Below are 16182 nucleotides of genomic sequence, written 5' to 3' on the forward strand. Positions count from 1 at the left end.
AACTTATTTAAAGAATTTGCAAGTTTAAAGCAGTCTTTATATTTTAAAAAAATTGCCATGCAGCATATGAAATAGTAAAAAGTCAGTGGAATAGAAGAGCTGTGGCAGGTGTGTAGAGGAAAGCATTACTGGGAGTTATCAGAGAGTTGATGCAAATTTTCTGAGAAAGTCAGAGCCTGATCCCATTCCAGGGAGTTTATGCAAATTTTTTGGGAAGGTCAGAGTTTGGGCCCATTCCAGAGTGACAGCGTAAAGGATTTTGCCATGTTATTCTTAGTATCTGATCTACCCCAGCATCTGGTACTTTGCACAGTAGGAAGTTAAAAAAAAAAAAAAAAAAAAAAAAAAAAAAAAAAAAAAAAAAAAAAAAAAAAAAAACGCTTGCCCACACTATTGAATGAATAGGAATAGTGTGCTGTTGAAGCAAGTAAGAATTTCCACTGGATTACATGGGCTCTAGATTGAGACTTCTGCTAAGGATGAGACAAAAATCTCCCTTGGATCCTCATCTGGTTGGACTGAGGGACATGATACCTTGTTCTTCAAGTTTTTACATTTCATCCTCCCACCACCCCCATTCCTGTTCAGTTTCCTTTCTCTCTTAGTATTATTGTGTTTCATAGAGGGCTAGGAAATTTTTTATGAGAACCTGGAAAAATACTGCTTACTGTAATAAATATGATCTTTTGAACTTTTATTAAATATAACTCTTACAGGAATCACCTTAAAATTTTTCACTCTTTACACATTTTTTAACTAATTAGAAACATCCTTAGCAAGTAAGTACTAAATGTTCTTTCTAGCCTATAGTAAAAATCCATATACTGCCTCCAGCCAAAATTCAATACCCCTCTTTTTCCTTGAATCTTTCACAAAAAGTACGTTAAAAATTAAAATGCCTTTACAAAAACGAAAAACCTACTTTAAAAATACCATGTGTTTCTACAATAAGGGGAGAAAGTTCTTCATTTTGTGTTTGTACAAGTTGAGCATTTCAAGAAGTCATTGGCATCCATTGATACAGCCACGTTCTCCATTTTCCCAGAAAAGCCAGGAGCCACTTTTAGTCCCAGTTAAGGAAAACGCATGCATAAATCAAGCACCGGGTCGGTCTTCTCCACTCCTTCAGCAGAGGACGTTGGCGGCCGCCCGCCTGCCTGTCTCTTGGCTGCGGGAGCGTTAGACACATGCGCACGATTGGTCTCTTTGTGTGCACCAGGAAGGGTTTGGCGTCGATGTACACTTCCTAACGGGGCAAAGACCTGGCCCGGCCGCGTGTGCTCGCGAATAAACATGTACTGTAAACAAGGCCGATGAAATAAATAAGTGTCCCGCTCCCGCTGCCTTCCGCGTGGGAAGCGTCCCCACCGCCCTTTCCCCGGAGCCCAGCCCGCGAGCCGAGGTTTAGAGACCGGGAATGAGGCGCCGCGTCCTCAGGAACCTCGCGCCCGGGGAGCGCTGCGGGCCCGGGGAGCCGGGTAGGGAGCGGGCCCCGGGGCGCGCGGCGGCGGCGGATGCGCTCCCGCCCGCGCGGAGAGGGATGGAGCGCGTCCTGCGAGCGCCTCCGAGCCCAGCCACCCCGCGGGCCAGGGGGAGGGAGCGGGGCCGGCGCATCAGCCCGCCCCCCCGGCCCGCCCCCTCCCCCCGCGCTGGGGAGCTGCGGTGGTGCGCTCCGGCCAGCTGTGCGCCGCCGAGCGAGGCGCCAGCCCGTGGGTGCTGCCGGGGGCGGCGGCGGCGCGGGGCTCGCGGCGGGGGGCGGAGGTGAGCGCCGGAACGCGGAGGGCTGGCGCGGCTCGCGGCGCCGGGCCCCGTTCCCCGTCCGCGGCGGCCCTGCAGACGACCCCGCGTCCCCACCGGCGGGAGCTCGCGGAGGAGCGGGCGGCGGCGCTGCTGCTGGCGGCGGCCGGCTGGATGCGAGACCCGCGCAGACCCCGCGGCGGACGGCGGCTTTCGGCTCGGGAGAGCGGATCGTCGCGGAGCGCAGGAGCCCGGTCGCCCTGACCATGGCCTCCAACTTTAACGACATAGTCAAGCAGGGCTACGTGAAGATCCGCAGCAGGAAGCTGGGGGTGAGTGCCTCGCTCGCGTTTTCCTTCCCCCGCGGGTTCGGCCCGGCCGGCTGCCGGGGGGCAGGGAGCGGTGACCCGTGCGGGGACCGCGAAGAGGGGAACCCGGCCCTTCCGCGGAGGGCCCGCTTGTTGCTTGGCCAGTTGGGGGCCCGCACCTGCCGAGGGGTCTGCGGACGGAGCGGGAAGGGGGGCTCCGGGAGCGCCTGGGTCCCCATCCTCGAGTGCCCGGGGCTGGCTTCGACCGCGCGTGCGGGGAAGTCCGTGGACGAAAGGGGTTGTCGGTTCCTACGAGGAACGTGCCTCGGAGGAGGTTTCTCTGCTGTGCCGTCCGCGATGGTCTGTTCTCAAAAGTGAGCGCCTTTCGGGTGGAACTGCTCCGTGTGGCGACGCTCGCATGTGTTTAGAATCACCATTTTCTGGTCCCGGTTTCCCAAGCTCATTTCGAAATTCCCGAGTGATGCCCTCCCAGCGCCGCGCGTCCCTGCCGGCTGTAGCGGGCGAGTTTAGGGCGTCTTAGCCGTGGCCGCGGGCGGCTCCCGCGCCCCACGAGTGTTCCCCGACCCTTGGACCCGCGGCCGCGTGCAGGCAGGTGTGCGCCCCGTGCCCTCCCTCGGACAGCGCTCCGTGACGGCAAAGTTGATGGGGACCTTTCTCTACTTCTTGAGAGATGCGCCGCCTGACTTGGGGGGAAACAGTGCAGAACCCAAGGGTTCAAGTGACCAGACGAGGAAGGAGGAGGGGCTCTCTGGAGGCGGCAGACCGTGAGCCGCGGGTACCTGGGCCGGGGCGCGCACCTGGGCCCAGACTCCGGACGCCAGGGGGAGGTTGGAGAGGCGGGCGGGAGTGTCCCCGGGGAGAGAGCGCGTCAGGTAGGGTGGCCTCCAAGGCTGACCGGAACGGGCTGGTCCAGAAGAGGGAGGGAAACTCGTCTGGAAGAGAAAGTGCCCCTGCTCTGGATTCTCTGCTTGTGTCTACCTCACTGTCCTCCAAGTTCCAGTTCTACCAGGTTCCTGCATCCCGGGGCAAAGGGTCCTTGAGCTAGAACCTTCCCTGTGTTTCCTGATGGCGGGATGAATCCTCCAACTTGGAGAAGGGGAGAAAGGGGGGAGAACTTTGCTAATTTTTGCGTAAAGAAGAAAACAAAGGAAGTGTAGCCTTAGAGAGTAGAAGAAAGGTAGAGTAGAATCCCCAGAAGAGGGCAGATCACCAAACACTGGGAGTGGCTTTGTCAGGAGTTGGCGGCGCCGAGAGCACGGGAAAGGCAGACTTGACTCTCGCTGCTGCCTCTGCTGGGTTTCGCATTAAAGGTACAGGCTGTACCCAAGGACAACAGGGGTCCGTTCTGGAACTTCAGCAGCTCTGTAGTAGGCTGGGAGCCGGGTGACAGCAACGCCCCCCTTACTCGGGCCTGGAGCCACTGTGCGAGGTCCTGAGCACCACCAAGGCAAGAAAGAGCAGGCGCCAGGGTCAGACCCTCGGCCAGGTTCCCAGGGTTTTTTTGGGGTAGAAGAAAGCGCTTCGTCCTTTTCCAGGGAGAGAGGGGAAAACCTGCGGTGCTCCTGGAGTGTGGTTATTCCTCGCAGCCAGGACGCAGTGCTCAAATCTGTCACCACACAGCTGTCAGCCAAGGGAGGTGCAGAGCGGGAGGTGGAAGGGAGTCATCTTAGCTTGACCTTTGAAGCTCTTTGCTTTATGACAGGGTACTTGTTCATTTTTCTCGGCCTTTGGTCTTCCTGAAACCGAAACTGTCTGACACTTTAGACTATATAAACTAATGGATGAGTTAAGTCCCAAACAAGATGTGTGTCTGCGTTCAGAGTCACCTGCACGTGAAAATGAGACTGAAGAATGTAGCCTGCGCACTTGGCCCTGGAGTCTATAGGATTCCTTCCCTCCTCCATCTAAGCTTTCCAGGATTTCACACAATAAAAGCTAAGTACGTAACCCAGTTATAACATAGGGCCCAAGGAAAGTGCATTGAATGTTTCTTGGGTTAACTATGACATTCACAGCATTTGAAACATCATCTTGAACACCATTTCTGCCTAACGATGTGCTGTGCGCAAATGTATATTTACACTTACAAATCCTCTTTTACTATGCTCACTGTTTAGAGCTTTGCCTTTGTAAAGTGCAGCCTTCATGTAAAACAATAGAAGTCTGTTTAGGTAAAAGTTAATTGCCTTTGTCCTCCATTTCTACCTGAGAAATGTAAACTTCAGAGTTTGATATTGAAACAGTTTTGTTTTAAATTAAATCAAAATATTCACCTTGCTATTTTCGAAACATTAGTTTTTCAGAAGTGATACTTTTCTGTTCGGAATATTCTAATATGCAGAAGAGAAATTCAAATGACAAAACTTCACATAGCTGGTTCTGTGAAGCTTACTAAGTTAAATGAGTCCTGTAAGAGAGTAAAACTCTAAGGAAATATTGTGTGCCTTAAAGAGTCATACCCCAAATCATAAAAATGGAAATTATGCAAAGATTAATATTTCCTTTGCATAGTTAATAATACATATTCCTAATTTTATGGACTCAAAACTATGAACTTTTCCAAATAATGTGTTTTTTAACTCTAAGGACATGATGAGTTTTGTATGATTTATGACCAAAACTAAATTTCAAAATGTAATTGAACATGCATAGATATTTGATTTATTATGGACAAGACTCATGCTTTCAAAAATTGAAGTCTGAAAAAAAAGGCCTGGATATGAGGTCGACTGCATCAGAGATAATTATTGATATGAAACATTATTTTATGATGAATTGTTCTAATGTGCCTTTTTCTCCTCACAGATGAGTCCAATTTTGAGTAAGGACAGTAACACATTTCTTGTCCTCTAGGTAGAAAGTCAGCCCTGTAAGGGGGGCTTTCCAGTTTAGTCAAAAGAGCCCTTGCCCCGTGTCTCGCTGAAGAAGCTAGCAACCTATTGAGTACAGTCCCTTAGCCCACTGTTTGGACAAAGCAGTAAAATTTAGTAAGCAAGGCATATATAGCAAAATATCCAGTAGGTTCTTGGTTTGCAGCCAAACTAAGAACTCAGTCACTGAAAGCATTAATAATCTAACACTTTGTGTGTTGACCCTAAATTTATCAAAAATAAATGCAGCACTGTGGAGAGATGTTATCATCGTCATCATCACAGTCATTGTCATCAGGATCACTGTACAAATTTTAGACTGCTGTATTTTAACTTACTCTAGACACAGACCTCACATCATTGTTTTCAAGGTATCCATTCAAATGCATCAACGTGACTATTCAGAGACACGTTGTACACAGGCAAAATAGTATCTTCTACAGATATTTTATATTTCTTACTCAAACTCAGGTGAGAGATTGATATATATATATATATATATATATATATATATCTAATACAATATATATGTGTATGTGTATATATATACATATATGTGTGTGTGTGTGTGTATATACACACACACACACACACACACACTATTCAGGGTACATCCTCAACAAGTGATCAAATTATCCTGGAGTGCCCACAGTTTTAAGAGGTAGTGTACACTGGTGTTTGTCTGTGTATTATAGACTCGTAGTAAGCCTGAATTATTTATAATAAATAACCTCTACATCATTGCTACTCAGAGTACATTGGGCCAATCAGTCACTTTGTACCAACTTCACTGTCGGGGAAGCAGGGAAATGTGGAAGAACAGATTTGGAGTTTTGAAGAGCACTAACTTTATGAGCTGAGCACCTATTGAGAATTTCACTTTTTGCATATTTTTCTTTTGTTTTAACAACTTATTGTAGATTCACCTACCCCTTGCCCTTTCTCCCTTCTTGATTAAAAACCTCAAGACACCTCCATTCCTGGCTTAATGATAATCGGCCTCCTTTCTGTAAACACTGAGTTTTCCTTTCTTCTCAAACAGCTTTCCTCAGAGTATTTCTTCATGAGAGATATTTATGAAAATTTACCCTTTTATAGAAGTTCACTGATTAAACTAAATAGAAATGGCCAGGCATGGTGGCTCATGCCTGTAATCCTAGCACCTTGGGAGGCTAAGGCAACATGGTGAAAACCTGTCCCTGCTGAAAATTACAAAAAGTCAGCCAGGCATGGTGAACATGAGCTTGTAGTCCCAGCTACTCAGGAGACTGAGGCACAAGAATTGCTTGAACCCAGGAGGTGGAGGTTGCCGTGAGCCAAGATCGTGCCATTGCACTCCAGCCTGGGTGACAAGGTGAAACTCTGTCTCAAAATAAGTAAAATAAAATAAAATAAATAGAAATATGTGTATATGCATTTGTATATTTTGTTCTTTAGAACATTTTACAATTTCTTTGGTCTCCAAATCTGTTAAAACTAGTTTGTAAAGAGAGATTATATCTTAACATGGCATGCATTATCAATTTGCCAAAAATTAAATGCAATAAATATATTGAAGATAAAACATATAAATAACTTAGTCATTCTGACCATTCAAAAGTTCTAAAGAACTTTCAGGATCATTACTTCAGATATGAATTCTTAATCTATGGATTCAAGGTACAGAAATGATAATGAGTGTGTTTCAGTCTTTACTTATCTAGAATATTGTGTATTCTGGGCATTGCTTTCTGAAATGGATCTCTGACATCTATGTTTATTTATCATTTGTATATTCATTTCTCATTAAATACAAATTTAGCATATGACAATTTCAGTTATTGGAACTCTAGATTTTTATTCATGGTGGCTGTTATGCATGTTCTTCACACTGTGTGTACATTTGACACTTCTGTATCTATACATATTTCTGCAAATAATACTAGTTCTTAGAATTTTCCAGTAAGAAAAGATCTTATGTATCCTCTACCCAATCCATATATTTTACAGTATCTGCAGCTGTATGTTTGTGTGTGTGACAACTCAGGTATGCGTAGAAACTACTATCTCTATTGGCAATTTTTTTTTCTTTTTAAAAAAAATCCATCTGTCTGCATATGAACATTCTTGACGTTCTTCGAATTTTAAAAATTAAGAAAATACAATGAAAATTAAGGTAATTTTAACAGTAAAAACCAAATACAGAAACATGGCCGGATTTTGCTATTAAATTATTATGTCTATATAAGACCTGGGAGAGGCTGGTAAATCGGAAAGAGATAACAGGATTCACATGGAAGTTTTTATCTTGATTTACAGATGACGACTGGCAAGGTAAACTTTAAAAATGGCATTCCTTTTCTTAGATAACAAAGATAATACTCAGTACTTAAAGAGATCTTTCAAATGACTGAAATTAATAAACAGTGAGCAGGGAAGTGCTACAGTGGTCAAATATCTTTGTAAGATCTACATTCCCAGTTTTCTTAAATGTCTTTCAAATGTACACAATAATGGTGAATATTTTGGATTACTATAGAATACTGAATAAAAAATTCGTTTAGTCCGGGTACAGTGGCTCATGCCTGTAATCCCAGCCTTTTGGGAGGCTGAGGCTGGCACATCACCCAAGGTCAGGAATTTGAGAGCCGTCTGGCCAACATAGTGAAACCTCATCTCTACTAAAACTACAAAAATTAGCTGGGTGCCATGGCCAGCGCGTATAATCCCAGCTACTCAGGATGCTGAGGCAGGAGAATCACTTGAACACAACAGGTGGAGGTTGCAGTGAGCCGAAATCACACCACCTCACTCTAGTCTGGGCAAAACTCTATCTCAAAAAGAAAAACAAAATTAGTTTCATGTGAAGCATGTATATTTGACATACGTGTCATCTTTTTGAAGTATATTTATTAGTTAGCATTGCCCTGTTTGGATCATAAACCATGTAGATACTGTTGAATAGGACAATTAAGTATTTGTATCTTTAGACTGTTTCTATTTACATCAATTTAGAAACTGTACAAGATAAAAGGCATGCAATACAAACAAAATTAAATTATCTGTAGTCCCACCATTTACAGATAATCTCTAGATTTTATACATTTTGAAGTGCAGAGCTAGCTTTGAGGACATCATAATTTCTATCAAACAAGATGAACGAATTAAAAGGGACCATACTATAATTTCTTTAGCCTCAGTTTTATTACTTGTACCTCACTTTGGTCACAGTATTTTCTGTTTTTCTTCAAGGTCTTGTAACTTTGTCCACAGAGCCCACAAATTCTAGATAGGGAGCATTTTCATTAACTTTTTGCGTATATCCTCATCAGTTTTAAGATACAGAGCAGGATTATCCTCTAAGTAATTCATTTTTATATTGTTACACTGTTACTCAAGGAGAATGTTGCACCTGTCAGTCAAACTGGATGGAATAAGAAATGGTATTTTGCTATAAGCAGAGAGCAGAAATTAACTTAAAAAAACTGTTGTTTGCATAGTATTTGCAATTATTAGTGATGGTTGTAACGTTTCAACATGTACAAAATATTTTGTCTGCCATTTTGCTGAATTAGTTGCAAAAATTCTTGGTTAAATTTTTTTTTTTTGGCTAAACAGTAAAATTACTGGGAACAAAGACATATTAGTGCTGAGTTTGAGACTTCGTAATACTAACATAATCTCACTACATTTTGTGTGTACTGTGCATTTTACACCTTGTAAAGACTTTTTACACATCATTCTTATAGCAGGCTTTTAAACGTATATTCAATTTTTAACCCCCATTCTGTACATAAACCAGAATCTAAAAGAAGTAAGGTGAATCACCTGGAGTTATTGAGACACAGGTTGGGTTTATGTGTTTGTATATACCAATCTAGGTTTATAACTTCAAGTTCTGTGTGATATCTAATATACAACAGCTACCACTTTACGGTGTATGTAGACAAGTTTAACACAATCATTTGTACCCTTCAAAGTCAATGTGTTTTCTTTGGTATCTTAGTGTAAAGCTGGTACGATTGTTCACTTTACTCAATGCTAAATTATTTAGGTTGCAGATAAAAATGCTATTTAGTGAAATAATTTGTGTCACAATATGGAAATAATATGCAGATACTTGTCCAGGCCACATTCAATGGACACAATGTCATTTTCATTGATACCAAACACAAATTCACTAATCTCGCTTTTCAAAAAAAATAGAGCACCTTTCAAAATATAGCTGATAGTGCCTGGGTAGAATTTTAAAAGTTATTTAAATAGTTAAATACATTTATTTTACCATTATCTTTATAGAAAATGATACTTTATTTACCATGGCTTTATAAAAGATTATGTTTAAATCAACTTAATGAAAGGCGAGTTCATTTAAAGCAAACCTAAATATAAAAACTATCCAGATTAATGGGGATCTGACATAGTAAAAGCTGGCATGTGGTGACATCATCATTGCGTTGACAGTACTCAGCCGTACCATGATCTCAGCTCAAGAGGCTGGATTATTTTGTTTCTTATTTTTGTTGCTTGCTGCTTTAAAGGGGCTTAAATCAAAATAGATGTATTTAAATTATGTTCCTTTATTTAAAAAAAAATCTCTTAATTTTTTAAGTTACCTGCATGCCAATCACTTATTCAAATGTGTACATTTATATAGAAAATGTATTACATGTTGATATGGTTTGACTGTGTCCCCACCAAAATCTCATCTTGAATTGTGGTTCCCATAATCCCCACATGTCAGGGGAGGGACCTGGTGTGAATTAATTGAATCATGGGGGTGGTTTCTCCCATGCTTTTCTCATGACAGTGAATGAGTTCTCACAAGAGCTAATGGTTTTATAAGGGGCTTCCCCCTTCACTGGGCACTCATACTCTCTCCTGCTGGCCTGTGAAGAGGTGCCTTCCACCATGACTGTAAGTTCCCTGAGACCTCCCCAGCCATGAAGAACTGTTAATCCTCTTTCCTTTAAAAATTACCCAGTCTCTGGTATGTTCTTACCATATTGTGAGACTGGACTAATACACATACAGAAATGCGTGTAGTAATATTTTTCTAATGATTTTTCCATTGTAAATGTAGAATTGCTTTTGTCTGATTTCTTACTACCCTTTCGCATGTCTGTGTGTGTATGTATATATGTGTACACACATAGATACATATGTAATGTGTTATATATTTAATAGGTATATTTTTTCAATAGAATATGTATGTGTTTTTAATGGCATGTGACTACCCATACACATGGAATTGCTATCTTTCTTGAGTAGTTAATATCCACTCCCCACTTCTGCACCAGAAGAAGATCTTCATAAAATGCTTTTATAAAATACAAGGAAAGCTTTTATTGTATTATCCATTTTATGTCTACATTAGACTTTACTTGGAAAAATTGATGCAATGTTTGTCTAAACTTGAAAAATTGGTATTCCCTCCCCCGCTCCAAAATATAAAAATCTATAAGTTTAACAGCCTGGCAACAGGTAAATTTCATATTTATTTTTGTTTAATTAATTCTAGTAAATTTTCTCACATGCTATGCAAAAATAATGAAATCAAACTTCTTACATATTTATCCTTGCTTTGAAAAAACTTTTTAACTTACTAGCAAACAGTAATACATTTTCCAGAGTGTTTTAAAGACCCTAGTGTAGTTCTGTAGAAAGCATCCATGTCATTTTACTTTATCATAGACTTTATCACATATTTGGAATCTTTAGGTGTTGACTATGGAAGTCTTCTAAATAAAGATACATCTAGTGCCGAGTCATGTTACTGAATTTACCTAGAAGCTACCAATTTTATGTATAAGTATGAAATGTACTATTCTAGACATTTAAAACTGGACAATTATTTAGTACTCTGAAGGCCACTCAGCACATTCTATTGTTTTCTGATACTTCACATAATTAAATTATCTATATTACTTATCCCTTTATTTAAAAAAAAATACTGTCAACCATGACTGCATATAACAGGGACCTGCAGAGCTTGATCCTTTGGCCTGGGCTTTCTTCACTGAATTGGCCTGGCTGGAGTTGAGCATGGGTTTGCTTTAAAGTTCCCTCATGTGTTTTTAATGTGACATCAGAGTTGCTAATTGTTGTTATAAAATGATAACTTTGTTTTAGGAAATAGAGAAAATATGTAACATGTTAGATTCCTCTAAACTGCTAACTACACTGTTGTTAGTGCCAAGACCTCTGAAATGTAAAGTTAATTATCCATTAAATCCTCATGTAACACTAAGTCCCTGACAGTCTATAATGCTTTATAATGTGAACACAGAATGAATACAACAAATAATTTCTTCCATGTACAGAAATTCACTTCATGAACAGTGTGACAAACATGAGTTAATCCTTCCTTAAAACTTCTGGATTGTGCCTTCTGGGCTGTGTTGATAATGACTGATACTTCTGCCAGCAATGTGGATGCTCTTGAAAGATTTCCATCGTCTAATTTGTGTATTCTCATCTAAGCAATTAAAACACCACGGCTGTTTAAATTGTGCTTAATTTAAGACTCACCAAGTTCTGAACAATGCAATCATGGTTTTCCCAATGGGAGTTTCAGTGCATGAGATTTTATTTTAAAAAATCAGTGGCTCAGACTCAGTTTTGTATTCTTCACAAGTCTGGGCTCGTGGTTGTGAAAGACTGTTGCTACTGTGTAACACCTTGCTCCTGATATCTTATGAGGTTTATGTTTTACGTCCTTTCTTTTGTTCTTTGTTTCCTACTTGAAGAGATAGGGCATAAATGGATGGATAGGGAGAGAGAACATTGAAGCAATTTATAGCACATACATCTTGAGTCCATGCAGATAGTAAGTACCCTTGTGGTTTTTAGAGAAAGTGACCATCAAGCTGGCAAGTGATGAATAAAGTAGGGTTTGTTAAAAGTTCTATGCATAAGAAACAACATATCCAGACAACAATACGTGTCTAGATGAGATGAGTGTGGAGTAATGAGAGAAGATCCAGAATAAGGGTGCTTGTGGTATTCTAAGAAGCTGGGAAATTACTGATGTGTTTTATGAGGGGGTTTAAGTGCTCACTTTCAAATTAACAAAACCCCTGAGGCTGGGGTAGAATAGACTGTAGTGAAATAGAACTGTTGGCAAGGAGCCAACTAGAAGTGACTTTCAGTATCTAGGAAAGGTACTGGGTGATTCTAAGGGCTAGCCAAGATGGAGAACCATTGCTACAGAAGTATTTTGTTTTTCTAGCTCTCAGAAAAAATGAGTCTTTCACGTATTATTGCCTGCATTGAGAATCCATCTGGCAGTCTTATTTTTGCCTTTGGAAAATGATTAGTCTGTTTTCCTCTGTCTGCCTTTAACATGTTCTTTATCTTTGGTTTTCAGGGATTTTGTTATGACATATAGAAATATAGATTTCATTCTATTCATCTTTCTTGAGCTTTATAGGGCCTTTTGATTTTATGGCTTGATATCATTCATCAGTTTTGAAATATTCTCCACTGTTACCTCCTCAATTATCAATTCTGTCCATTCTTTCTCTTCGTCCTTATATGTAAGGAAGCAGAGATATGGCAAGTAATTAATACCATATCTCAAAGTGTCTTTATGCTTTTACTCTTTCACCTCTTTGCCTCTCAAATCTTCAAGATAAATATTTTTTCTTGCACTTTTTGCAGTTTGCTAATTTTCTATTCAGCTGTGAATAAGATACTGTTAAAACTATACATTGCTATCAATTTCAATGATTTTATTTTCATGTCTAGAATTGTCATTTGGTTCATTAAAATTTATTATAAGAATAAATTATCAATTTTATCTTTGGTCATTTTCAATGCCTTCGAATACATATTTTTTGTATATGTGCAACATTTGTGATCATTAACATGTGGACTTTCTTGAGTTACTTAGTACACCATGATCAGAAATGGAACTTTCTCACTGATTAATTTCTTTTTGTGGAAATAGAGGTCATGTGATCCTCCAGAACTCCACCGAGAGCCAAGAGAGTTGGATATGGCTTTTCCCTCATTGTGAGATCCTCTACCTGTGATAATTTTACTTGGAATATTCTCAAAGCAAGTTATCTACCTCCGTTGTAGAACTATGGCTTGTGATAATGACGGTGAGGAAAAATGAAGATGCTTGAGTGACAGAGGTAACCACAACTGTTGCATGTGGTATATGTGTGTGCCTAACTTGCTTCTGTATAAAGATGGGGGAGCGTGAAATGAGACAAGAAGCAATGATAAGCCTCTTCAAGCATTTGCCTTAATGAATAGAACCAAATAGCCTTACTCCTTAAAGCAGTGGTTCTTATTAACCCTGGCTGCCTATTAAAATCACAGGAGAAGATTTTTGAGGGTTATTTTTTCTCTCTTGTTTGTTTTAGTGAACAGCAATGAAAAGGCCCACTCCCAGAGATTCTACCTTAATTCATCTCTGGGCAGGAGATTATTTGTTTTGGGCATGTTTTTTGTCTCAAGTGATTCTAGAATAAATGAAGTACATTTCACCAGAATAATTTTCAATGCAAGTTGTTTATCACCATATATTTCCACAGAACCCTAGAGAGCTTGGATAAATAAAGTATGCCTCCATAACTAAAATAATAATAATAATAATAATATGACTGGCTATATTGACCATTTGTCATTTCTTCATTTCAGCCAGAATTTGAGTCCCTTTCCCATATTTGAAGAGTCCCACATTATGAATAGTGAAGATAGCAAATAAGGTCTTGCATTAAAGATGACATGCGAAAAATACTTATCTCTCTTGCAGCTGGAGCACAAGAACATGAGCTGGGTTTTACACATTACAGGAACCTAGGACCAACTTTGAGTTAGTGACAAAAGAGGCAGTTCAGTGGAGGACTCTTTACAGGGGATGACAGAGTAATCATTTCTGCTGGATCAATGTAATGACACAAAAGTAGAAACAATGCAAATTACTGCACCTGTCGTCTCAAGGCAGTATCCTCATCAAGCCGCTTTAATAACTCTAGAGAACATTTATGGTTGCTTAGTCTTGAACCTGGTTCTCTAGCCCTCTGTTCCTTTTTAGAAATAATAAAAAACTTAACAAATTACTTTCTATATATATATCAATTGTCAGCTTCTGTTGCTTGCAACTAATAGATATAACTGATAAAACAGCATTATTGGAAGTGACTCAATTAAGTTTTAAAATATTTTTAAATCGTCAGTGTTTTAGAGTAGTGAATATTAAATAGTGTCTTTAGCAAAAAGTGGATAGTAGAATTCTTTTCTCTTTTGTTTACTACTAGCTTAGACATGAGCACATCATTAGTGAATTCTCTTCACACATGGGGATTTGTAGGAGCTTTGATATAAGGATACATCCAGATTATATAATTATGGAAAAGATTGTTTTAAATAGGAATCCACACAAATACACATATTTTTGACAGAGGTGAAACACTAATTTGATAAAGAGGAATGTCTTTACAGCAATTGTTATTGGAGTAATGGAATATCCATAAGCAAACTCAGTGAAACTTCGCATTAACCTCATACCTTGTAACTCAAAACAGATCACAGACTTAAATGTAAAACGTAAAGCTATAAAAATTTTTGGAAAAACATTCGAAGAAAATCTAGGACTAGGTGGAACTCTTAGATGTGACACCAAAATCATGATCCATAAAAGGGAAAATTGACAAATTCTTCTTGTTGAAGTTAAAACTTTTGTTCTGTGAAAGACCCTGTTTAAAGGATTGAAAAGACAAGCTATTTACTGTCAGACAATACTTATGGACTATACATCTCTGACAAAAATCTAGTATAAAACAATCTAAAAACTGTACAATAATTTTTTAAAAAAACGTGGTTCAACCAGGAAAAGGGCAAAGAACATCAACATTTCACCAAACTTGATGTATATACAAATAAGCACATAAACAGATGTCTGACATCATTAACCATTAGGAAGATGCAAATTAAAACTACCAAGAGATATAATTATACACCTATTGGAAAGGCTAAAAAAAAGTGACACCACCACATGCTGGCAAGAATGCAGAGAAGCAGGATAACTGGATCACTCATACATTACTGGTGGGAATATAAAATGATTCAGACACTCTGGAAAACAATTTGACAATTTCTTAACAACCTACATATGCAAAAATGAGACTTAGCAATTGCACTCCTGGACATTCATGTCAGAGAAATGAAAACTTCTCACATACAAACCTATTCATGAATGTTCATGGCTGCTTCATTTGAAATAGTAACAAATTGAAGGTTACCCAGATGTCCATCATTAGGTGAAAGACTAAACAGGCTGTAGTTTCCCAAATTATACAATACTACACAGCAGTAAGAAAGGATCAAACTTTTGATACACACAATAAGAAATTCAGAAAATTATGGTGGGTGTTTGTAAAAACAATAGTCATCAAACATCACATACTGTGCAATTTCATTCCATTAACATTCTTAAAATAATAAATTATAGAAATGAATTGGTTGGTAGTAGCCAGAGGTTATGGACAGGAAAGTGGGAATTGGGTTTGTGTGTGAGGTAGAAGTGGTTATAAAAGCACAGTATAGGGAATCTATTTGGTGGTTGAAATGTTCTGTATCTTGAATGTAATGTCAATATTTTGGTTATGAAATGAGATGATAATTTTATAAGTAGTTACCATGGAGAAAATTGGATAAAGAGCATGTAGGGTTGTTCTGTATTGTTTCTCACAAATGCATGCATAACAACAGTTGTCTTAAAAATCTAATTAGAAAATGTAAGAGGGGGCATCAAAACCTAGCCTCATTTTACGACATGATAAGCCATCCATTGGGGCACAATTATAGTGGAAGTAATGTAGAAAAATGCAAAGAGTATAATCTTTTAGATCAATTGAGGGATTAATTAATAACTTGTCAATTATGAATTGCAAAACCTATGGTAAGTTTCAAATACCTCCAAGTCTCTCTTTTCTTAATTATGTGTTGGGTAGAAGAACACCAACCTCATTGTGTCCTGTTAACATTGAGTAAAATAATTTACAAGATCTAAAACAGCGTTTAGTCTATGATGCTCAAACCATTGAGTAATAGAATTGATTGACAGATACCAAAAGACTCCTGGGACAAACCTTTGAAAGGAACCTATTTCTTGGCAGCCTTTCTGAACCGGGGTTCCATAAGAGAAGAAACTCTTACTTCCTCGAGTCTTCCAATGTATGTAATGAGCTAACTTCCTTCCTATATGGAAAATGGTAGCAACTGTGCAATGCTTGTGAACTGAGGAAAATAAT

The 16182-nt window shown here is 39.6% G+C and overlaps 1 protein-coding gene across 1 annotated transcript in view; it reads left to right on the forward strand.

The window, feature by feature from the left end:
* The first annotated feature begins 1809 nt into the window (after positions 1–1809).
* Positions 1810–16182, forward strand: part of DOK6 (docking protein 6) — a 449269-nt gene continuing 434896 nt past the window's right edge. Inside the window, exon 1 of the mRNA XM_017527520.2 lies at positions 1810–2069. Coding sequence (XP_017383009.1) covers positions 2004–2069 — 66 coding nt within the window. The 5' untranslated portion in view covers positions 1810–2003. The remainder of the gene's footprint in view (positions 2070–16182) is intronic.

This window comes from Cebus imitator, unplaced genomic scaffold (genome assembly GCF_001604975.1).
Source record: "Cebus imitator isolate Cc_AM_T3 unplaced genomic scaffold, Cebus_imitator-1.0 Scaffold49, whole genome shotgun sequence".
Taxonomy (NCBI): Eukaryota; Metazoa; Chordata; class Mammalia; order Primates; family Cebidae; genus Cebus; species Cebus imitator.